The following is a 25946-nucleotide window of genomic DNA, read 5'->3' as shown; positions in this document are numbered from 1 at the left end:
TATCGCCATATATGTAAGTCAACTTATTTTAAAAAGAACCTGAACATAAAACCCAGTGTGTTCTTATAGCCATTGACCTAATACAGTTATTAACACTGCTCCCTATAATTCTCAAAGTGTTCAGCTTTTATGACTAATTTATAGTTAAGCCTGACATTAGCTAAATTGAATAAATTTGTATATTAGTTTTAAAATAGTTAAGATTTGAGAACTTTGCTTTATGAGAAAAAGCTGTTCAAATTGTTCACCTAGGAAAGAGTATAGTCTATTTCACTATACTTATTGAGTATAGTCATTCATTTGTATTTTTTCAGTCTACTGAGGAAAACTAATTTTAAGGAAGATAATAATTTTCATAATTTTTTGCAGCATATCAGTGCTTTCATGCCTTAAAAATTAAGAAAAATTATCTACCTCTATGTGCTACAAGATTGTCTTCAACTTCTGTTGTGCCTCAAATTACTACCCATTATACCATTTATCCCAGGGATAAGGACAAGAGATGGGAAGGTAAGTAATAATTTGTGTAAAATTTCTGAGACTTTTCTGGATACTTTGTCTCATTTTGTGGAGAGAGTGTTATATTTTTCATAACTTAAAAAAATCTAATAATTTATGGCTTTGCCAAATGTATTACATATTACTACAGTCACGTGCCACATAATGACACTTCAGTCAAGGACAGACAACATTTATGATGGTCGTACCTTGACTTTATAATGGAGCTGAAAAATTCCTGTCACCTAGTGACATCGTTTAGAACATAGCTTTCAGACCATTGTAGCTCAACACATTATTCAGTTATTTGTGGTGAGTCTGATATAAACAAACCTACTCTGCTGCCAGTTCTTTAAAAGTATACCATACCATATACCATTATGTACAGTACATAATACTTGATAATAAATGACTGTTACTAGTTTATGTATTTACTGTATTATACTTTTTATTATTTTAGAGTGTAGTCTTACTTAATTTTTTAAACAATTAACTGTAAAACAGACACAGGCAGTTCCTTCAGGAAGTGTTCTGGAAGAAGCTGCTGTTTGCATAGGAGATGACAGCTCCATGCATGTTATTGTCTTTGATGACCTTCCAGTGAGAGAAGATGTGGAGGTAGAAGATATTGATGATCCTGACCCTGTGTAGGCGTGTGTTTGTGTCTTAATTTTTAATAAAAGAGTTTAAAAGGTAAAAGGAAAAAGAAATTTAAATAGAAAAAAGCTTACAGAAAAAGGATATAAAAACATTTTTGTGCAGCAGTACAATGTGTTTTTGTTTAAGTGTTGTTACAAGAGAATCAAAAAGTTTAAAACATTTAAAGGCTTATAAAATAAAAACATTGTTGCAAACTAAGGTTAATTTATTGACAAAACATTTTTTTAATAGATGTAGTGTAACCTAAGTATATAGTGTTTATGAAGTCTATAGTAGTGTACAGTAACGTCCTAGGCCTTCACAATCACTCACTGCTCACTCACTCCCTCACCAGAACAATTTCCAGTCCTGTAAGTTCTATTGATGGTAATTCCCTGTCAGATATACCATTTTTACATCCTTTACATGTACTTTTACTGTATTCTTTTCTGTGTTTAGATACATAAATACTATTAGGTTACAGTTGCCTACTGTGTTCAGTATAGTCACATGCTGTACAGCTTTGTAGCCTAGGAGCAATAGGCCATACCCTGTTGCTTCAGTGTATCATAGGCTATACAATCTAGGTTTATGTGAGTGAATATACTCTGTGATGTTTGCAAAAGGACAAAATGCCTAATGATGCATTTCTCAGAAACTATTTCTGTCATGAAGGGACTTGTGACTGTAGTTTAGACAAGTAAATATTTGCTAAGCATATAATAATAAATCTCAAATCCAAGAATTAGTTTATGGAAACTGAAAGAAAGTATGTACTGGAACAGAACCTAAGAATATAATCTGACTAATATAGTAATATGCTTAGTATAATTGTTGTGCAAAACACAGGGAGAATTTCCATAAATAATGCTGTGAAGCACAGTGGATATTTTTTAACTATCATGTGATTATTGGGTCGTATTAGTCCCAGAATTTTTATTTCCCCCAGGAGTGAACATGGAAAGGTTTGCAGAAGAAGCGGATGTTGTCATAGTTGGTGCAGGCCCCGCAGGGCTCTCTGCAGCTGTTCGTCTAAAACAGTTGGCGGCGGCACATGAAAAGGACATCCGCGTGTGTCTAGTGGAGAAAGCTGCCCAGATAGGAGCTCATACTCTCTCAGGGGCTTGCCTTGATCCACGTGCTTTTAAAGAACTCTTCCCAGACTGGAAAGAGAAGGGGGTATGAAAAATTGTTTTTTATACAAAGTCTAATCTTTTGTAATTGTATTTCAGTAGTTGTTCCCAAATTACTGGAATATAAGAAACCCTTTTCATGTAACTGTCTCTTAACGAATAATTATATACTTTTTAAATTTAAAAAAATTATATCAGAGTTATAATTTAAGATATTAACAAATACTTTTGTGTAATGCTTTCTACATGTATTTATGTAGTGAGTATATGACAAGATAATATCTTGAGAAGACCTTTGAATATGTCTTGGGAGGCATTTTGTGTTTTGAGGGTATTTTAAAACTTATTCTTTAAGTCTTTGTATGATTGTTCTTAAAAACGATTATATACAGTTTCTGGGACAATGCAATATCAAAGAAGATAATCTGATTTTCTAAAGAAATACATAATATGGCTTCCCATAACCTAAGCAGAAAAACTACAGGTGTGATATACAGAGGACCAGGTCCAAATTTTATTGTCTAAAATAAAATTTGTATAAACTTGGTTAAAATCTTAGACTGTCAATTTTTTTCTTCTCTAAGATAGGTTATATTATACCTGTCCTACCTCCAAGATTAGATTATTCAGTAGTTGTGAATATACTTGCAGAGATCAAAAAATACATATATATCATCTATATACTTTCCATATAGAATAAATTGAATTCTAAAAATTTCATCTATGATCTCCTTTCTGAAATATCAAGCTACCTTAAACTAGAAATACTTTTTTTTTTTTTTTTAGACGAAGTCTTTCTCTGTCACCCAGGCTGGAGTGCAGTGGTGCAATCTTGGCTCACTGCAACCTCTGTGCCTCCTAGGTTCAAGTGATTCTCCTACCTCAGCCTCCGGAATAGCTGGAACTACAAGCGCGTACCACCATGCCCGGCTAATTTTGTGTTTTTAGTAGAGACGGGGTTTCACTATATTGGTCAGGCTGGTCTTGAACTCCTGACCTCATGATCCTCCAGCCTCAGCCTCCCAAAGGGCTGGTATTATAGGCATGAGCCACTGCACCTGGCCTAGAAATACTATAATTGGGCCCAGTTAAATGTATCCTTTTGATATTATATCAGAAATGGATATTATTGAATTAATATTGACTTAATATCAATTGTAATAGAAAATGTTTTTCATGTTGAAGCCCTTTATTGCCCTAGTACCTTTTTTTTTGAGACAGGGTCTCACTCTGTCACCCAGGCTGGAGTACAGTGGCACCATCATGGCTCTCTGCACCCTCAACCTCCCAGGCTTAAGCAGTCCTCCCACCTCAGCCTCCTCAGTAGCTGGGATTACAGGCATGCGCCACCATGCCTCAAATTTTTGTAATTTTTTAGTACAGACAAGGTTTTGCCATGTGGGCTCAAATCCACTGGCTTTAGCCTCCCAAAGTGTTGGGACTACAGGTGTGAGCCACCACACCCAGCCTTTGGTGCCTTTTAATATATATACCCAGCAGGTACAATTTGTTACTACATGTTAATTATCTTTATCCAAAAGGAAAATACAATTTCTCTTACCTTCCACCAAGCAGGAAGTTTCAACTTAGAGCCAAGCACCTTGGCTAACTTCTCCAGAGTCAAGATATGATGGTCACATTTCAAAGATGTTTCCAAGGCTCCCAAGAAATAATATTCCTGGGAAGCAAAACTGGCAAGAGATTTATTTAGATTTTTTTAAAGATTCCCAGCTGGCCGGGCACAGTGGCTCACACCTGTAATCCCAACACTTTGGGAGGCCAAGGGGGGTAGATCACTTGAGATTAGGAGTTCAAGACTGGCCTGGCCAACATGGTGAAACCCTGTCTCTACTGAAAATATAAAAATCAGCCAAGCATGGTGGCAAGTGCCTGTAAGCCCAGCTACTTGAGAGGCTGAGGCAGGAGAATCACTTGAACCCAGGAGTAAGAGGCTGCAGTGAGCTGAGATTGTACCACTGCACTCCAGCCTGGGGAACAGAGAGAGACACTGTCTCAAAAAAAAAAAAAAAAAAAGATTCCCATACATCTCAAAGAGACAGAAGGGATTTGCAGTTACAAATTTTCTAAAAGAAATGCCAAAAGAAAATTAGGGGGAGTTCTATTTTTCATAAAAAAAAAAAAAAAAAAAGATTCCCATACATCTCAAAGAGACAGAAGGGATTTGCAGTTACAAATTTTCTAAAAGAAATGCCAAAAGAAAATTAGGGGGAGTTCTATTTTTCATCAGAGTACATTTTATAGTTTTTTATATTTATATTTATACTTGCAAATATAAACTAAAAACATTTCTTTTTCTTTTCTTCTTTTATTTCTAGGCTCCACTTAACACTCCTGTAACAGAAGACAGGTTTGGAATTTTAACAGAGAAATATAGAATTCCTGTGCCGATTCTTCCAGGTAAGGTATAGTGAACATTCATAGAACTATAGAATTCCACAGCTGGAAGGAACTATATTTCATCTGGTGAAATTTCCTCCTTTTACAGATGAGAACTGGGGCCCAGATATTTGAAGGACTTACCCAAAGCTATACAGCTAGCTGGTGGGAAGGCAGGACTAGAACCCAGTTCTTTTGTCTTCCAGTCTAGAAGAATTGAGATAGCCTTGTAAGCCAACCAGGAATTTCTGAGTACTTTAATGTTGTTTGTAATGTAATAAATTAGAACTCTAGATGAAAATTGTGGAAGATAAGTTGAAAGTGTGGCCATCAGTATAACACTTACGTAGAAATACATATTAAATCGAACTTTTAAAGTATGTTTTTGTAATGTGTTATCAATAAAAAGTCAGATTTATAAATTAAGCATATATTTATAGGGCTTCCAATGAATAATCATGGCAATTACATTGTACGCTTGGGACATTTAGTGAGCTGGATGGGCGAACAAGCAGAAGCCCTTGGTGTTGAAGTATACCCTGGTTATGCAGCTGCTGAGGTTTGTATAGTTTTGTTTTATTTTTAATATTTATAGGAACTTTTTTTTGTAATAAGTAGAGAATTTTACAAAGGTGAAGACATAAATATTTTTTTAAAGCCATAGGATTTTAGAATTATAAGATTAGAAAGAATCTTTAAAAGACCTAATCCAAAGAATACTTGAATTCATTATGTTGTACCCCCATCAACTGATTGTCCAACTTATGACTGATCACCATAAGAGATGAAAAATTGTGGATTGTTGGTTATCTCTTCCTTATTTTGAACAGAAATTACCTGCAGTTTTATACTATCCAGAACAAATCTATGCCCTCTTCGAAGGACAACTTTCTAATTATAATTATTTCTTGCTCTCTCTTCCTTTCTATCTTTACTCTGGATTTTTTTCTTTCCCATTGTAGGGGTGGATAGGAGTTAAGGTAAAGCTTTGTTTCTGCCCTTTGAAGGTTCACCAGAGATGAGCTGACAATAGACAGAGTAAGAGGAGCAAAAGCATACAGATTTATTTAATACGCATAAGCACAAGATAATGATGATGGGATAACCCAGTGAGGTCCAGATGCTTATCTACCCTTGTCAGAGGGGAAGGGGAAATGGGGTGTTTAGCAATCTTGAAAGGAAGTAAATGATTTTTAGGGAGAGTGAATGCACCCAAGACAGAAGTTAATGATTCTGTTTGGAATTTGAATGAGCCTGAGAGGCAGACATTATCTTGTGAAAAAAGTGTTTGTCTAGGTGTAGTTGCTTTCTTCTGTCTTCTTTTCTGCAATAGATATGAATAATAAGATTTCAGGAATGGGATGGAAGACCATTATGTTGTCTTTGACAGATTCAGTCGTAAGGTAGAGAAGGGAATATCAGAGAAGAGCCGCATCCTGTACTTTAGGAGAGCGAGGGTTGAAAGACAGATGGAGGGGAGGGTCAAAGAGACCTTGAAGCTGGTTTAGCCTGCCAGAGTGCCATATTTTAGCCTATCGTTTTCTAAGCCTCACAGCAGAAAGGCGTGATACCCTTCCTTGCCCATTATAAGGGTCACAGCTGACACTTCTGTGACAAAAGACAGGGTAACAAGAAAAACATAACAAATTTATTTAAGTGAAGTTTTACATAATATGAGTTCCTTCAGAAATAAAGGCCCCAAAGACCTAAGGGAAAGCATGTTTATGCTTAGGTTCAATAAGAATGGACAGCCATGTAGAAATGTGATTGGACAGAAGGGTATGATCTAAGGGTGGTAGACTGAAAGAGGAAGCCAGGCGAGGCCTGTCTGTTCACATTCTCTTTGGCCTTTTTGTATAGTATTTCTTCCTCTGAAGTATCGCTAGAGCAGAACTCCTCTGGCATGAGAGTTTTCAAGGGGAAAGGGAGAAGTAAGAAAATAACCTTTATAGGTTTTATGACCTGTTTCGAGGGAGAGGAGTTCCGGTTTCTATGACTCACATTGAGGGAGAGGAATCCTTGTTTCTGTGACGTGCTTTGCGGGAGAATGAGGGATGGGAGAAGGTAAGAAAGACCTTGTTTTTGAGGCCGTACAGTCTTCCTTCAGTTCCAGGTGCTAAGCATAGGGGCTTACCAAGGGAAAACTTACCCCTCACCTTCTGAAGGTTCATAGAAAAATCTGCTCACAAGAGGCAGGTTAGTAGAGGAAACGGCATACAGATTTATCAGCGTGCATGGAGGGAATATTACAGAGTGATTACCCTACCACACGCTGGGGTACTGTTACATACCTTTCTTGGTAGGGGAAATGCAGATGGAGAAGTATGGATGACTTTAGGGGGATAGTAAATGATTTTTAGGGAATTCAATGGCCTTGAAGAACATACAGTGGGACAAAGTCTCTTGAGCCTGCAGAGCAGACAGTGGTTTCTGACAGAAGCCTGTCCAAGTTTGTTGACAGACATCAGTGATTGTTCCTGCAATATGAGTTCAGTTAATGAAAACTCAGGAAAGGGACCAGAAGTAATTGTTTGCTTCTTTAGTGGGTCCATATTTTAGGAAGATAAGGGAACTTCAGAGAACAACTTCATCCTGTGTTTTGGGAGGGACAGAGGATTAAGAGACAGGGAGAGTTGGGCAGGGAAGGTCAGAGACATTGAAGCTTCTTCTTCAGTAATGCATGTCAAAGCACCATATTCTGGGATATTGATGTCTGAGCCTCAACATCAGCATGCCAAGGTGGCATATATCTTCCGAGCCCCAACACTAGCTTAAATATGCTCAGTTCTAGCCCCAACACTAGCTTATATATCCTCAGTTCTTTCAGCCATGACGGTAATTTGAGTTCTTTCAGTATTCTTGCTGCCCACTTCTGAGTGGACCCTCTTTTTATCCCCTTTGCAAGGTGGCACCCAGAATGAATAAACCACTTCATGCCTGGTGTAGAACAGCACCGTTACCACCTTCATCCTAGAAACTGGTCTTGCATTAATTCCCTCAAAGTAATTACTTTTTTTGGCAACCACATCACACTGTTGATTCTTATTATGTATTACTGGGGAAATTATTAAAAGTAAAATTTTCTGTGTACCCAGAAAAAAAATCTCTTCACAAATTATAAAAAAGAATGAAACAGTTTTATTCTTGAATTAGCCTTAAACCAAGACTGTGATGCATATTACAGGCCAAGACAGAAATCTCACCCTCTTAAATAGCCAGGCAGATACAATTCATTCATTGCATACATGTTAACTGCCTTTATTCAAAGGAAAAATAAAATGTCTTGTATTTTTTTTTTCTTTTTGACAAATGGGAAGTTACAACTTAGAGCCAAACATCTAGCCCAAATTCCCACAGAGACAGGAAGACAGGAGGCATCCTTCTTGTGTTCCATTTCAAAGTGATGGCTCCAAAGCCCTAAGAAAGACATTCCTGGATTGCAATTTAAAAAGACTGCCGTGTATCTCAGATAAATAAAGGATTTACAGTTGGGAGTTTGCTAAAGGCAATGCTGAAAGAAAAGTTATTGACACCAGGGAAAGTTCAGTTTTTCTGTTTGTTTTTACCCTTACAGTTTGTAAGTCAAATAAAAGACATAGGTCCCTGTATTATACTTGCTGCTATAAATTTCTGATTTCCTAGCCCATACACATGCATTTGGGATTTTGGATCCAAGTGTGGAATTTTGTATTTCTCTTTGTTAAACATTGTTGACTGGAATCAGTGTCAAAGTCACAGGCAGGTGGTTTGTAGAATCCATGATTTTCACTTTTGGAGTACATAAATCAACACTTATAGTCTCCTGTATCTCTTTTCTTTTTCTCAGGTCCTTAATGATTATCATCAACAGATTATTGATCTATTTGCCAGGAGTTTTTGAGCGTACTGTGAGCCAGACTTCAGTTCTAGTCTGTAGCCATATTTTGCTGTTGTTTTCAGGATATCAGATAAAACCTTTATATATATATATTTTTCATATCCATTGCTGCTAATCTTTGTTTTACCTCTCCACTCCCGTGCTTCGTTATAATCTGCTGTGTAATTGCACTGTACATTTTGTACTTTACTATCCAACAGGAACTTCCTCTGCAGAGAACACAGAAACGAAGGGTTACACACTATTGCTATTTCTTATCATCAGAATTACACTTTTGACCTATTTTCCCCCTTCTTCTTCCTCCACATATAAACTTTTGTCTTCTTTGGTCTGTCTTCAGCTTCTCTCTGTTTTGTTTTCTTTATTTTTTGTTTATTGAAGTCTTCGCTCATTTGAGACATAAGGTTTCCTGACAGTTTGTTTCTCTCCACCTTCATGTTCTTCATTTGTTACAGGCCCCGATTTCAGATTCTTTACACATGACTTGACATCTGAAGGGCACTCCTTGTTTAATCTTACTGGTTTCCCTAGTAATCTCTCTAGTAGTCTGCTCCTTGTCTTTCTTGTCAAGGTTGTGACATTGTTTCCATTTCCCATTGTGCGAGCTCTGTTCTTTGATACTCTAGAAGGTAGTACCTTAATACTTGTCTCTTTATTGCCTGAACATTTTAAAGTCAGTATTTTTATAATCTAGAGAATATGTTCACTTTCTGAGAAACCTAAAGCTGTTCACTGTTTTGTCAAGATTATTATGAATTTTAAGGTATTAATAAATTTGTTTTTATCATTTTTAGGTTCTTTTTCATGATGATGGTAGTGTAAAAGGAATTGCCACCAACGATGTAGGGATACAAAAGGATGGTGCACCAAAGGTAAACCTTTTTAATAGTTATGTGCTTAACAAACTGACAAAAAAAAAAAAACAGAAAGAACTGTGTGGGCAACAAAGTGAGACCCCATCTCTCCAAAAAAAGAAAAAAAAAATCAGCTGGGTATGGTGGTACACACCTGTGGTCCTATCTACTTTGGAGGCTGAAACAGGAGGATCACTTGAGCCCAGGAGTTTGAGACTGCAGTGAGCCATGATCAAGCCACTTCATTCAGCCTGGGTGAGTGACAGAGCAAAACCCTGTCTTAAAAAAAAAATGGGTCAGCAAAAGCCTGAGTCCTGTCCTCTCGCTCTCCTCCCCAGACAGCATGAGCTTCACCACTTGCTCCATCTTCTCCACCAATTACAGGTCCCTGGACTCTGTCCATGCACCCAGCTATGGCACCTGGCCAGTCAGCAGTGTGGCCAGCATCTATGCAGGCACCAGGGGCTCTGGTTCCCGGATCTCCATGTCCCACTCCACCAGCTTCCGGGGCAGCATGGGGTCTGGGGTCCTGGCCGTGGTGATGTCGGGAGTCTGGCAGGAATGCGAGGCATCCAGAATGAGAAGGAGACCATGCAAGGCCTGAACGACCGCCTGGCCTCCTACCTGGACAGAGTGAGGAGCTTGGAGACTGAGAACCGGAAGCTGTAAGGCAAAATCTGGGAGCACCTGGAGAAGAAGAGACCCCACAGACTGTAGCCATTACTTCAAGACCATCAAGGACTTGAGGGCTCAGAGCTTCACAAATACTGTGGACAATACCTGTATTGTTCTGCAGGTCAACAATATCCATCTTGCTGCTGATGACTTTAGAGTCAAGTATGAGACAGAGCTGGTCATGTGTCAGTCTATGGAGAGCGACATCAGTGGACTCTGCAAGGTCATTGATGACACCAATGTCACTTGGCTGCAGCTGGAGACAGAGATCGAGGCTCTCAGCGAGGAGCTGGTCTTCATGAAGAAGAACCATGAAGAGGAAGTAAAAGGTTTATAAGCCCAGATTGCCAGCTCTGGGTTGACCATGGAGATAGATGCCCCTAAATCTCAGGACCTCACCAAGATCATGGCAGACATCTGGGCCCAATATGATGAGCTGGCTCGGAAGAACTGAGAGGAGCTAGACAAGTACTGCTCTCAGCAGATTGAGGAGAACACCACAGTGGTCACCACGCAGTCCGCCGAGGTTGGAGCTGCTGAGATGACACTCACAGAGCTGAGATATACAGTCCAGTCCTTGGAGATCGACCTGGACTCTGTGAGAAATATGAAGGCCAGCTTGGAGCATAGCCTGAGGGAAGTGGAGGCCCACTACACCCTGCAGATGGAGCAGCTCAGCAGGATCCTGCTGCACCTGGAGTCAGAGCTGCCACAGACCCGGGCAGAGAACAGCACCAGACCCAGGACTACAAGGCCCTGCTGAACATCAAGGTCAAGCTGGAGGCTGAGATTGCCACCTACTGCCACCTGCTGGAAGATGGCGAGGACTTTAATCTTGGTGATGCCCTGGACAGCAGCAACTCCATGCAAACCATCCAAAAGACCACCACCCAATGGATAATGGATGGCAGAGTGGTGTCTGAGACCGACGACACCAAAGTTCTGAGACACGAAGCCAGCAGAAGCAGGGGACCGTTTGGGGAGCAGGAGGCCAATAAAAGGTTCAAAGGTTCAAAAAAAAAGAAAGAATTAAGAACAAACTTAGACTCAATAAAAGTCTTACTACAAACTATACATTAATTATGTGGGTGTTGAGAGGCCGAGGCAGGTGGATTGCTTGAACTCAGGAGTTTGAGACCATCCTGAGCAACATGGCGATACCCTGCCTCTACCAAAAATACAAATATTAGCCAGTCTTATAACCAGGTCCCTAAATAAGTAAATAATAAATTTTTAAAATTTTAAGAATGTGGGTGTTAGAATATAGTTATTAATATGGAATTTTTCTCTTATTAAAAAAATATAGAAGCAACTTTGAGCTAACTGTGATTTAGGCAAGTAGTTATAATATGTTTAAAATTTGTTTTAAAGGTAATGACATACATAAGTCAAACACATGTCAAAGATTTTATTTCATTTAGTTAAGGAGAGAATCAGTGATATGTTACAACCAGTGCAAGGAGAATTCAAACATATACATATTTATAGGTCATCAATCCACGCATTAACCAAATACATCAAATGAAAATTGTTTCCACAATTTTTATTTCTCCACATGAATCATTCTGCATTACTACCAGTAGGCGAATAGTGATATACTTTGATGTGATTTTAACACCTTTTGGTAGATATAAAACTGATTCTCCACCTCTCATTCAAAATGTAAACCTGGGTGATTTTCAGGTTTTCACATCTTATATTTTTGAATCTGAAATCAAAACCATTAGAACATAGAACTCTCACTCTTTGGAAAAGATAAGGAAAAAAATAGCTTGCTGTCCTATATAATATGAACAAAACACAAATTGACATCTCAATCAACTAACCTGTCTATTTAGGTTTATTTATTATCCAATTTCCCAACTAGATTATAAGCTCCCTAAGGTCTAGAGACCCTGAGGTACTCCAATGCCTGGCATAATGCCAGGTACATATTAGGCCCAGTAAATATTTGTCAACTGATAGTTTATCCTCCTCTCTACCACTCTTGAATAGAGTGAGGAATCTAGAGTCCCTTCCAACGGACTTTCTGCTTCTCACATTTACTGCTTAAAAAGCAAATGGCAAATCCTGTTTGGGACTCCTAGTGGTTTAACTGACCACATTAGAATCGTGACATCTTGGGGCTCAGCCTGTTATGCAGTAAGGCCTAAGAGCTTTTTTTTAACAAGCCTCCAGGGATTCTGATGCATAGCCAGGTTTGTAAAGAACTGTTATCTCATACTGCCTCTTGTAATCATAAAAGAATATGGCTTTTCATATATTATGGTTCTTTTCTATATTATGGTAAATTAATTATAAATTATATTCTTTAAATAGTTTTATATTTAATATAACAAAATTGAAGCACACAAATTCTACCATTCTGATATTTCATTTTTGTGTATTCTCATTTGTTCAAATATGGGTTTTTTTCGGGATCGCAGAGGTTGCTGTGAGCCAAGATAGCACCACTGCACTCCAGCCTGGGCAACAGAGGGAGACTCCATCTCAAAAAAATAAAAAGTAAAAAAATACAAAAATATAAAAATATATACATATATATACACACACACATATATATATATGAGTTTTTAAATTTTATGCTTTGCATTTATAAAAACATATTTTGTATATTGCATTTATACAGATATAATGGCATAGAAGAATACAGTGGAGTCTTAGTAATTTAAGCCCGAAAATCTAAGTTTTTAAAAGTAGCACTACCACAAGTTTAGAGTAGGGAAAATCAAAGATTCTGTTTAATCTGTTGTTCCATTCTCTGTTTAACCCACCGTGGCTAGGCTTTCACCCTGCCATTTCACTGAAACAGCTCTTGTTAGAGTCACAAATACCTCCATTTTGACCAATGTGGTAGACAGGTCTGTGTTTTCTCTTACTTGTCTTTTTAGTAGGTAGCACTTGACACAGTTGAATTATGTTTTCCTTCTTGAAACACTTTTTTTGATTTGGCTCTTTTTATAGCCATCTCTTGGTTCCTATCTCCAATAGGCATCTTATTGTCAGAATTCTGATTTGGACATTTTTAAGTTACAGAGGTTAAGTACCTTGGCTGGGGTCAGACACCTGGTAAGTAGTGGGACTGGGATTTGAATACAGGCTGTGTGGCTCTACAGCCTGTCCCTTGAACACTAAAGGGCATGTTACCTCTAAGAAGAAACAAATATGTTAATTAATATTTTAGTTCATACAGATTGAATTGTTTTGTAAGTGGTGCTGGGGAAACTCTGTATCCATCTGGAAGCAAATAGAGTTGGTCCTCTGTTTGTTTGTTGTTTTTTGATGACTTAAAAATTTAAAACAATAAAAATCAGAAAGAAATCTAAGAGAGGACAGTTAACAATCTAGGGGTAGGGTAAGCCACCATACAACAACAAGATACTAAAAACCTATAAAAGAAGAGACAAACCTTTTTTAACTTAATATATAAAAGTTAAACACTTCTGTATACCAAAATACACTATAAAGTCTGTGGATAAACAGTAGATTGGGGGGGAAATGTTTAATTATCTGTACTAACATGGAGGACTTAAACATTGACAAGGAAAAAGATAACACATTGGAAAAATGGGTAGTCTAAAAAAATGGACAATCCATAGAACAACTTCAAATGACCACCGATCATAAGAAAACATACTTAAATATGTTTTTTTCGGAATCCACAGGTTAAATGTCATTTCTTCAAAGAGGCCTTTCCTGTTCTCTCAATCTAGAATAGCTGGCTTCTCTTATTCTCCCTTGCAATACCCTCTGCTCTCTTTCACAGCACTTAAACAATTTGTAATTATATACTCATGTGTTTATTTAATGTCTCCCTCTATGGCTAGCCCAAATAAAAGAAACATATCTTTTTTTAATTCATCCCAATATTCCCAATGCCTAGCACATTGTAGGTATTAATTCACTATTTCTTGAATCAAAAAGAAAAAGATCCTCAAAATAGGAATCAGGGAAGTTAAAATTAAAATAGTAGGCCAGGCACAGTGGCTCAAGCCTGTAATGCCAGCACTTTGGGAGGCTGAGGTAGATAGATCACCTGAGGTCAGGAGTTCGAGACCTGCCTGCAACATGGTGAAACCCTGTCTTTACTAAAATTACAAAAAATTAGCTGGGCATGGTGACGGGCGCCTGTAATCCCAGCTACTCTGAAGGCTGAGGCAGGAGAATCGCTTAAACCCAGGAGATGGAGGTTGCAGTGAGCTGAAATCGTGCCATTGCATTCCAGCCTGGGCATCAAGAGCACAACTCTGTCTCAAAATAAATAAATAAATATATATATAGTGGTGAGTTATCATGACACTTGATACACCAGCAAAAATGTAAAAGGAATAGCTGTATCTGTCACTAACTGGACTATAGGGAAAGGGTCTTCTTATGTACCACTGATGGAAATATATTCCTTGTTTCAGGCTTTTTGGAAATTAATATGATAATACCAATTAACATTTTAAAAATAGATGTACGCTTTGATCTAAAACGATCACTCCTGGGAATCTATAGGAATAAAAGCACCAATATTGTAAGTGTATACAGTTATCCCTTGGTGTGCATGGTAGATTGGCTCCAGGACCCCCAAGTATACAAAAATTCATGCATTCTCAAGTCCTGAAGTGAGCCTTGCAGAACCCACATATATGAAAAGTCAGTCTTCCATATACTCAAGTTTCACATGGTGAATATTGTATTTTCAATCCTCATTTGGTTAAAAATAAATCCTTGTATATGTGAACCCACAGTTCAAACCCATCTTGTTCAAGGGTCAGCTGTATATTGAAGAGTATTTATATCTTATAACATTGTTTATGTTCATGCATAAACTGGAAACAGTGAATGGCTATTTTCCATTAGCAGAGGAGCTGGATAATCTATCCTATCTCTACCTGGACTACTACCTATCCATTAAAGAGAAAGATTTGAGCTATACAAGGCCAGGCGCAGTGACTCACGCCTGTAATGCCAGCACTTTGGGGGGCCAAGGCAGGCCAATCATGAGGTCAGGAGATCAAGACCATCCTGGCCAATATAACGAAACCTTGTCTCAACTAAAATACAAAAAATCATAGCGGGGTGTGGTGGCGTATACCTGTAGTCCCAGTGACTCGGAAAGCTGAGGCGGGGAATTGCTTGAACCTGGGAGGCGGAGGTTGCAGTGAGCTGAGATGACGCCACTGCACTCCAGCCAGGCAACAGAGTGAGACGCCATGTCAAAAGAAAATAAAAAGATACAGAATGACTTGAAAAGATTTCCATGAGGTATTTTAAGAGAGAAGAGTAAGATTATATGATTCTATATATATTTACTATATGATTTTTTATAATGTTATACATTTGCACTCTCTTCTACACTGGAATCCTAGTTCAACTTAAATCTGACCAGAATGTGAATATATTTTAAATTGTCAAATGTTGCCATTTAACATATTTTTGCTTTTCAGGCAACATTTGAGAGAGGGCTGGAACTACATGCTAAAGTCACAATTTTTGCAGAAGGTTGCCACGGACATCTAGCCAAGCAACTATATAAGAAATTTGATTTGAGAGCCAATTGTGAACCTCAAACCTACGGGATTGGACTGAAGGAGGTATTCTGTTTTTAAAATTTTTTTGCAATTTTAATTTTGACAGATGGAATTTAAATTTATTTGTATTATCGGGTAGTTTACTGATTTAATTTTAGTTATAGTTTTTCATTGTCTTGAATTGTTCATTATGACTAAAACTATTTGGGATATTTTTCAAGGGGCTAGAAAATATTACTGATAAATTTCATTATTGTTTAAATTAGTTTTACATGTTGGAATTGTTTTATCATGTGTTGCTTGAAATGAGTCTTGAACTTGTGAATATTTAAATCTTTTTTTTTTCATTGTAGTGCCATCTGTTCTGTTAGGATTGTTCCTGTTATTCATATGCTATTTGTAGGATGACCACATCCTACAAAGAACTATTTTTTTCAAAATTGTAATATGAAGATAATTTTGTTTATGACATACACACTCAGCCATAGTATTATTAATCTAAAATCTAAAATTTAACTAGGTTAAGTATTGTACATTTTCTCAATTTATACATTCTTTAGTCTTATTTTCCCAAATCCTAGACTTAGTAGAATGTAAAATTTTCATTATAACCCTTTTGCTTAAATATTTTTGTGGAGCTAGCAATGGTGGTTCACACCCATAATCCCAGCATTTTGAGAGGCAAAGGCAAGAAGATTGCTTGAGGCCAGGAGTTCAAGACCTGCTTTGGCAACATAGTGAGACCTCATCTCTACTAAAAATTTAAAAATTAGCCAGGTGTGGTGGTGTGCACCTGTCATCCCAGCTACCCAGGAGGCTGAGGTAGGAGGACCACTTCACCCCAAGAGTTTAAGACTGCAGTGACCTGTGATCACATTTCACCCTAGCCTAAGTGACACAGTGTGATCCTATCTCTAAAAAAATTAAAAACCTATAGTAATTAACAACAAAAAAATTTATTTTAGGTTAAATCTCAGAAAAGTTCAAAGTCTATATAAAACTAGATTCAATATATTGTGAATAAGGGTTTGTTTTGATAGATTGCACATAATGTCTGCATGTAGTATTATCTGATTTTTAGGTAATATTTCAGATAGAAATTGTTTAAAATTTGAAATTTACCAGTCTGAAAAGAGGGTGAACAATTTGTTTCAATGGTGGGGGGCAGGGTAGAGGAAATAAATTACTTTGTTGAAGAATACATTTCTGTTACCAAGTAAGAGACCTGAAGTGCACAGCTACATTAATTTTTACGTGGTGAACATACCCATGTAGGCTCTCCCAGATGAAGATACAGAACACTACCAGTACCACAGACTTTTCCGCATCCTTTCAGTGGCATTTCCTAATTTCCTATAATTTCATAGAAGTCTCTACCAGCCCTTCTGCCTATTAAACCTCCACTCCTAAAACAAAAAGTCCTTGCCAATTTGAGACTACTTAATGTCTTAAAGAGTTCATAACTTTTCTGACCTGTTTCTTTACTGTGACTCATGCTGTAGTTTGATATAATTTTCTTTGATGTCCAAGGCAATCCACATGAAAAAAAAATGGTTTTTATTTATTTTTTGATACCGAGTCTTGCTCTATCACCCAGGCTGGAGTGCAGTGCCACAGTCCCTGCTCACCGCAACCTCTGCCTCCCAGGTTCAAGTGATTCTTATGCCTCAGCCTCCCAAATAGCTGGGGTTACAGGCACCTACCACTATACCCAGCTAATTTTTGTATTTTTAGTAGAGCTGGAGTTTCACCATGTTGGCCAGGATGGTCTCGAACTCTTGACCTCAAGTGATCCACCCGCCTCAGCCTCCTAAAGTGCTAGGATTACAGACATGAGCCACTGCACCCACCCTTCTTTGATATTTGAAATAATTTTGTTGTATTCTTATATTACAGTTTTTTACTTGTAATTTTCATAAGTAAGACATTAAACTGGGCAAGTTTTATGCATTGTGGTGACATAAAAACATATTTTAAATACTACAAAAATACTATTTTTGTGTTTTTTGTTCTTTTTAGTTATGGGTTATTGATGAAAAGAAGTGGAAACCTGGGAGAGTAGATCACACTGTTGGTTGGCCCTTGGACAGACATACCTATGGAGGCTCTTTCCTCTACCATTTGAATGAAGGTGAACCTCTAGTAGCTCTTGGTCTTGTGGTAAGTTATATTCCCATTATGGAAAATTCTACTGCTAGAGTTAAATTACCATCAGTGTTATAAAACAAGGGTTTTGAATCTGAAGACTGTAAAATGCTTTTCATTTAAATCTTTCTTCTAATTTTATCAGTATGTAAAGTGCTTATGGCTGCTGTGTCATTAGTCTACTAAATACATGTAGTGGTAGTAATAGTAGCTGCTACATTCTAGGCACTGTGCTGGGTGCTTTTCTGAGATCTAAGTAAGTTTCGTAAAAACTCTGAAATAGGTATATCTTTATTTTACTGATGAGAAAACTGAAGTCCAAATAAATTAAACTTACCTGTATACACTCATTAAATGACTGGCAAAAATGCCTGACCTTGTCTGACTTCAAATCCCATTTCTGCTGTGGCATCCTACCACTGAAAATGAAATCAGCACTGCTGTGACTTAATTGTATCAAAGGAAAAAGAAGTGATTAATTTCAACATTTTGGTAATGGCTTTTAAAGGTAACCTTCTATATTTCTTTTCCTCTTTTTTTTCTAAGTGTAGTTTACATCCTTTTTCTTTATTTTTGCCTGAGTACTGTAGTATACATTGTTAGTTTTTTTCAAGTTGGTATTGATTAATGCATAATAAATCATTACAACTCCTTTTGTAGAAACATAATCTGAGGTGCTTACCTACAGATATTTTTCTAATTTGTTTTTTTGTTGCTGATGTTCCTTTTTGTTTTCTAATTTCATGATAGAATCTATGTTTTTCTAATTTGGACTTAGAATTCCAGAGCACAAGGACTTGTTAATATGTTCTAAATTTTCATAATTCTGATGATAATAAATACATGCTATCCTTTTCTTTACCATTTCTTTTTCAAACAGATTTTATATAATTTTTAATTTAAATTTGGATTACTGTAAATAGTGCTCCAAATACTTTGAGCACAAGAAATTTAATGTACATGTTTTCTGATAAACATTACTCACATTTTAGCTTGATTTAATTTGAAATAAAAATGCCTAATTTAATATAAATTTTTAAGGTTGGTCTAGACTATCAAAATCCTTACCTGAGTCCATTTAGAGAGTTCCAGAGGTGGAAACACCATCCTAGCATTCGGCCAACCTTGGAAGGTGGAAAAAGGATTGCATACGGAGCCAGAGCTCTCAATGAAGGTGGCTTTCAGGTAACTCTTTCAACTTTTATTTTCCTTATTACAGTGTTATAAATTCAGGATTGAACATATAATGTAACAAATTTAGATAAAGAATAAAAAAAGTATCTCATAGGGGTAAGAAAAGTATGTAGCATTTATAAAACTGTGTCACACAATACTTAAATTATACCATGAATTTAGTTTTAAGAATAGATTAGGCTGGGCAGAGTGGCTCATGTCTGTAATCCCACCACTTTGGAAGGCCTAGATGGGCAGATTGCTTGGGCAGTCTGCCTGGACAACATGACGAAACCCCAGCTCTACAAAAAATAGAAAGATTAGCCAGGCATGGTGATGAGTACCTATGGTCCCACCTACTCAGGAGGCTGAAACAGGAGAATCACTTGAGCCTGGGAGGTGAAGGTTGCAGTGAGCCGAGATTGTGCCACTGCACTCCAGCCTGAGCGGCAGAGTTAAAACTCCATCTCGGGGGAAAAAAAAACATGCATATATATATATATATATATATATATATATAGAGAGAGAGAGAGAGAGAGAGAGAGAGATACATTCATGGGCATTTTGTTTGTTAGTTGTTTTAACCAGAAAATAAAAACCATAATCCATAATATTTCTCTTTATTCCTTAACTACCAGGAAATGCAAAGGCAAATTTAGTTTTCAGCAAACATCATTCATTCATTCCAGCTACCTAGTAACATTCATGCCTTTCAGGTTACCTCTGTTAAGCTTTTACTTTAATTTTCCTATTTTATATTCATTCGAAATAAATATAATTTATTCAGTATGTATTAATTAAACAATGAAATAAGACCTAGTAGCTAACTGTCATAAAAGCTGTTAATACTGCTGTGGAAATGTTATTATACAGGTAAGATGATCTGAAAATCTGCTCTAAAGCTTACACCAAATTATTTGGAGCAAGTTCCTTAACTTTTCTGCATTAAGAGATCATCTGTGAAATAAAGATGATCTCTCTGTCTCTCATATTCTAGGAATCTAGGACTATCTTAGAAGTTGGATTTCTTTTTTTTTTTTTTTTAATTATTGTAGAAGTAACATAATAGGAAAATTTGGGGAGGATAAATTGACTTATCTTTAAAAATGAGGTTCTAAATACTTTATTACTGTAATAGTGTATTTCATAAACTCAAGTAAAACCATAGCTACATTATAAACATAATCACAAGAATCTTAACACTGTCCCCGAAGTCTGTCATGAGACTACTTCTCATGAGATTGTTTTTGTTTCTAGAGTAGTAATTCCTTGGATAGAAATATTTATTGAATTACATAACTATATTTGAGCCCATTAAACTTTTTAAAACAATGTCCCTAATAGATACTGACAATCTAATCCTACTCTTTGTAATTTATAAAGGTTTCAGTATATCCAATAGTACACACAGTTTTTTATTTAAAACCGCCTACCTTGTGTACTTAAGGATGTCAAACATGTCAAGTTATTTGCAAATTGTCAGGAGGAGATGACTGTCCCTTCCCTCTTCCCCCCCCAACACAGTTTTCACCAGATTTCATTGGCCAGAGATTCAGAAATTTATTTCCATTTAAGGTTTTGAAGACCTTAAGAGGCAACAAAGACTGCTTTGAGGCGTCATTTCTGTAGTTCAATACTCGAGAAGTTTCTCGGAAGGTGTAGCAAGCACGGAAACCACGAGGAGGAGCGAGGAGGGCCGTGTTCTCTCCAGAGCGGGATGCTGCCGGGCTCTTGATGCTGCTTTGCTGCAACTGCCATTCTGCGTTTATGATTGTTTTTCCCTCCTTAGGGAGAGTGAGGGGATACAGTGCTAGTGGCTCTCATTTAGGTAAAGAAAAAGAAGAGGCAACAATTCGAAACTTTCAATTTTGTTTATTTGGAGCTAACAAATATTGTCTAGCGTTTTTCTTCAGCCTGTACCAGAACTCATCTTTCCTAGTGGATTACTTGTAGCCCTAGTTTAATGAATGTCCCAAATAAGGTGCATAGCTGCCAGTCACCCAGCCCACCCAACGTGGGATCCTCTTAGAACTTAAAAACATATATTTTCCTTGGGCATAACATTTTTGTTCTTAGGATTTAAGCACCTATTTTGGAGGAACTTGCACTCATAATCTATATCCTTTTATTAAATTTCACATTCTTCTGGTTCTTGAATTAAAAGTTGGTGTCAACAAAGCCACAGCCTTATTTGAGAAAAGCATCGTCGTTATCCAAGTCCCTAATCTTTATCTGTTTTCAGCACTTCCAGATAGCACTTCCTCCCCATTGTCTGCTCTGTGGTCCTGATTTAATGCTCTTTTATCTAAGTGGTCCTATTATTGAGTTTGGGTGAGAACCAGAGTCATAAATTCATTCCTTACATATACTGTGAAAGGACCAGGGCCCTGATTCTTCTCTCTTACCAGCATTCCTTCTGCTCCCTAGTTTTGCTTTTCACCACCTTTCCCTCACAGAATTATATCATTGATGAGAGCTGCGGCCACAGAGTGCTCACCATGTCTCTTTTGCAGTTGATGTCAATAGTTTTCCTGTTAACCCCCACCTCTGAGTCCCTCTCAGTACCATCGGCCAAACATACCACTCACCATTTTCTCAACAAAGACCCCATGGCTGGCTTTAGGAAGTCCTCAGAGAGGAAAAAAAATAGGGAATGTGGAACGAACAGTGCTGCTTGGCTCTCTCTTTTTTTTTTTTTTTTTGAAGTATAGAGTACATTTTCTGATGCAAATAATTTATAATTCAGTAGCCATATTGGGGGATACATATCGACATTTATTGTTTGAACTGAAAAAAATCCCACCCTTTATTACATTTTTTTTTTAATCAGAAATTATACTAAGGTCCAAAGAATTGTCTTAAATTTCATTTTGGAAATTCAGTTTGTCCTTAAGTTAATCAAAATATATTGTGTAGTATAGTAGCTAGTTGCAGTGGGGCCATGATTAGAGCATAGATTTCTATCCCTAGCCGTCAAACAAACATAAAGAGGGTATACAGTATCCTTTGAAAGCCTTGTATTACCCAGAATGCATGTAAAAGCAAATCACAGGTTTTTTTTAATATACCCTTTGAAATTCTCAGGTCCACTTAATTTTTAGGGGAGAAAGGGTACAATGTCATATTTTGATACATATGCATAATGTTTAATGATCAAATCAGGGTAATTAGTGTATCTGTCATCTCAAACTTTTATCATTTGTGTTGGTAGCATTTGAAATCTTTTCTTCTAGTTGTTTGAAAAAAATAATAAATTATTCTTTATTACAGTGCTATATAGAACAGTAGAACTTATTCCTCCTATCTAGCCGTGTTTCTGTATTCATTACATAATCTCTCCATATCCCCCGCAATCTATTCTTTCTACCCTTCCCATCCTCTAGTAGCCACTGTTCTACTCTCCACTTCCATAAGATCAACTTTTTAAGTGTCCACATATGACTGAGAACATAGAGTATTTATCTTTCTGTGCTTGACTAACACAGTGTCTTCCAGGCTCATCCATATTGTCACAGATGACAATATTTCATTCATTCTTATGGCTGAATAGCATTCCATTCTGTGTGTGTGTGTATTTATATATATGTATATATATGCATACATATATATGTATATATACATACATATGTATATATACATATATATACATATGTGTATATATATATATATATGTATATATATCATGTTTTCCTGATCCATTCATCTGTTGATGGACACTTAGTTTGATTCCATATCTTGGCAATTATTGTGAATAGTGCTGCAATAAATATGAGAGTGCAGATATCTCTTCCACATACTGACTTGCTTTCTTTTGGATATATACCCAGTAGTGGGATTGCTGGGTCATATGGTAGTTCTATTTGTAGCTTTTTTAGGAACCTCTAAACTGTTTTCCCTAATGGTTGTACTAATTTATATTCCCACCAACAAAGTATGAGGGTTTTCTTTTCCCCATATCCTCACTAGCATATTTTTTGTCTTTTTGATAGTAACCATTCTAACTAGGGTGAAATGATATCTCATTGTGGTTTTCATTTGCATGCAAGTCACAATTTAAAGAACAGCATTCGGGTTTAGAGAGTATTTTAACTATGACATGGATATGTGTAAATAAAACATTCTATTAAAACATATCGATGCATCAGTCCTAAGTCTGTCCCATGTAAGTCAGTGAGAAAAAGAAAAACTCTCACAGGAAAATAGTAATAGTCCTAATCCTCACTCTTAGGGCAGGAGAAGAAAACTGCCCTTGCTCTGTTTTATTCCTTTGCTCAATTCATTTTCACGTTATTTATTTTTCAACCTTTCCCCATAGCTCTAGAAGACTTTAAGACTCATTTGGGGCCGGGCGCAGTGCTTCACGCCTGTAATCCCAGCACTTTGGGAAGCCGAGGTGGGCGGATCACAAGGTCAAGAGATCAAGACTATTCTGGCCAACATGGTGAAACCCTGTCTCTACTAAAAAATACAAAAATTAGCTGAGTGTGGTGGCATGTGCCTGTAGTCCCAGCTACTTGGGAAGCTGAGGCAGGAGAATCACTTGAACCTGGGAGGCGGAGGTTGCAGGGAGCCGGGATTAAGCCACTGCACTCCAGACTGGCAACAGAGTGAGGCTCCATCTCAAAAAACAAAAACCGACTAATTTGGAGTATTCTGTTTTGCTTATTTAATTTGAGCTAACAAATGTATTCTGAATCTATCTTTCCTCAGTCTATACCAAAACTCACCTTTCCTGGTGGTTTACTAATTGGTTGTAGTCCTGGTTTCATGAATGTTCCCAAGATCAAAGGTACTCACACAGCAATGAAAAGTGGAATTTTGGCAGCAGAATCTATTTTTAATCAACTAACCAGTGAAAATCTCCAATCAAAGACAATAGGTAAGAAATTACTGTGTAAAGGATAAGAAAGAAAATTGCCAGGTTATGTCTATTTCCATTGACATTAAAAGATTCGTATCTGTCACTTTATAGAAGTATTAAGATGCATGCTATGCAAAGAAAACTACATGACCTGTTCTCAATAATTACTCAGTGACTTTTTTACTACAATATTCCATTTTATTCACACCAAAAAAGTAGAAAAGTACCAGTGGTAGCCGGTGCAGTGGTTCATGCCTGTTAATCCCAGCACTTTGGGAGGCCAAGGCGGGTGAATCATCTGAGGTCAGGAGCTCAAGACCATCCTGGCCAACATGGTGAAACCCCGCGTCTACTAAAAATACAAAAAAATTAGCTGGATATGGTGGCAGGCACCTGTAATCCCAGCTACTCGGGAGGCTGAGGCACGAGAATCGCTTGAACCCGGGAGGTGGAAGTTATAGTGAGCTGAGATCTTGCCATTGCACTCCAGCCTGGACAACAAGAGCAAAATTTCATCTCAAAAAAAAAAAGAAAAAGGTACCAGTGGTATCCCACCTAGCTAGAAACTATTACAAATATGACTGTACTGCATTTATATTGCATACATGTAAATATATACAATTAAGATACCTCCCAAATACTGAAGTATCAATAGAACAGCTTTGCAGAGGGCAGAATTACCTACCTATTTATTTTAGCAAGCTTTGTAAGTATAGGCATATGGCTTGTCGGCTGTGATGGAGAGAAACAGCCGGCACTTACATCTCAATAAACCCTTAATCTAAGAAGACCCTTTACCAATTCCAGCCACACTGCCTTCTTTACAGTTCCCAGAACATGCCACCACTCACATATCATGGTCTTTGCTCACAGCTGGCTCCTTTGTTCTCTTTGCCTTTGTTTAAATAGCACTCACAGTGGCCCTCTCTTGACCATACCAATTAACTCACAACACACAGCACACACCAGTTCCCCTGCATGGCCTTTCTAGTGCATTTTCCACCTTTTGGTACATTATGTAATTTACTTATCAACTTTTTGTCTGCTGCCACTTGGATGAAAACTCCAAAAGTCTATGGGTGTTGCTTACTGTGAATTCTAAACGCCTGACACACAGTAGCAACTCCATAGATACTTGATAAATGAGTCTTACTTCTTAGAATCCCTGGTAAATGTTCCTCTAGTTAGAGCTATGTAACCAGGTTATGCCTTCAAATATCTTTGTAGGAATGGAGGCCTAGCGTGGGGAGATGAAGGGGAAAATAGAAAGGGCAGAGGGCACTTCAAGGAGAATGGAATAGCCAACGTGGAGTGTAGTGGCTGGGCAGAAGTTTTTTATAACTATCAAGTATCATTCCTTGTTGGACCACCAGCCACACCTGAACTTTATCATGTGGATATAGTACCACACATAGATAATACTGGAGCCATTATATCACCAAAGACTAGATTGAGCGTTAAAGCCTGAAGAAAAGGGGAGTGGAGTCAGAGTAGGAAACAATAGCTGGAAAAAGTAGTCATGTGGAGTCACCAAAGGCCATAAGGGAACCAATTTGTCTTCTTAAATATTAAGTGTATGCACCAAGTTTTAGGTATTGTTGATTTCCTAGGGCTACCATAAAAAATACCACAAATTGGGTGGCTTAAAACAACAGAAATGTATTCACTCCCAAGTTCTGTAGGCCACAGGTCTGAAATCAAGGTGGTTACAGGACCATACTCTGAAATCTCTACAGATTAACCTTTTGTTGAATGTCCTAGCTCCTATAGCTGTAGGCTTTCTGGCAGTATAACTCCAATCTGTGCCTTCATCCTCATCCTGACGGGCTCTGTGTGTCTTTTTTTTTTTATGTAGCAGTTTTATTTATATTGCTTAATGATTCATCAGATGACAGTACACATATATGGAGCATACCACATGCCAGGCACTGTTTGAAGTATTCGACTTGCATTAGCTCACATAAAATTCTATGAAGTGGTGGGTTTGTTTTTGTTTTTAGAGCCAGGGTGTCGCTGTCGCCCAGGGTGGAGTGCAATGGCACCATCTCAGCTCACTGCAACCTCCGCCTCCCGGATTCAAGCGATTCTCCTGCCTCAGCCTCCTAAGTAGCTGAGACTACAGGCACATACCACCATGCCCAGCTACTTTTTTGTATTTTTAATAGAGACAGGGTT

At 37.5% G+C, this 25946-nt stretch overlaps 1 protein-coding gene and 1 non-coding gene across 2 annotated transcripts in view; both read left to right on the top strand.

Annotated features, from left to right (window-relative positions):
* Positions 1–25946, top strand: part of ETFDH (electron transfer flavoprotein dehydrogenase) — a 37668-nt gene that overhangs the window by 8611 nt on the left and 3111 nt on the right. The window contains exons 2-10 of the mRNA XM_017526014.2: positions 370–510; positions 2087–2316; positions 4607–4688; positions 5108–5226; positions 9339–9416; positions 15509–15655; positions 17612–17752; positions 18779–18922; positions 23621–23789. Of these exons, the coding sequence (XP_017381503.1) occupies positions 370–510; positions 2087–2316; positions 4607–4688; positions 5108–5226; positions 9339–9416; positions 15509–15655; positions 17612–17752; positions 18779–18922; positions 23621–23789 (1251 nt within the window). The remainder of the gene's footprint in view (positions 1–369; positions 511–2086; positions 2317–4606; positions 4689–5107; positions 5227–9338; positions 9417–15508; positions 15656–17611; positions 17753–18778; positions 18923–23620; positions 23790–25946) is intronic.
* On the top strand, positions 20511–20728 carry LOC119470780. Its single transcript, XR_005199748.1, has one exon. It is a non-coding gene; the product is annotated as a small nucleolar RNA U3 (small nucleolar RNA).

This window comes from Cebus imitator, unplaced genomic scaffold, assembly GCF_001604975.1.
Source record: "Cebus imitator isolate Cc_AM_T3 unplaced genomic scaffold, Cebus_imitator-1.0 Scaffold40, whole genome shotgun sequence".
Classification (NCBI taxonomy): domain Eukaryota; kingdom Metazoa; phylum Chordata; class Mammalia; order Primates; family Cebidae; genus Cebus; species Cebus imitator.
Note: the sequence above shows the minus strand (reverse complement) of the source record. Positions and strands in the feature narration are given on the sequence as shown.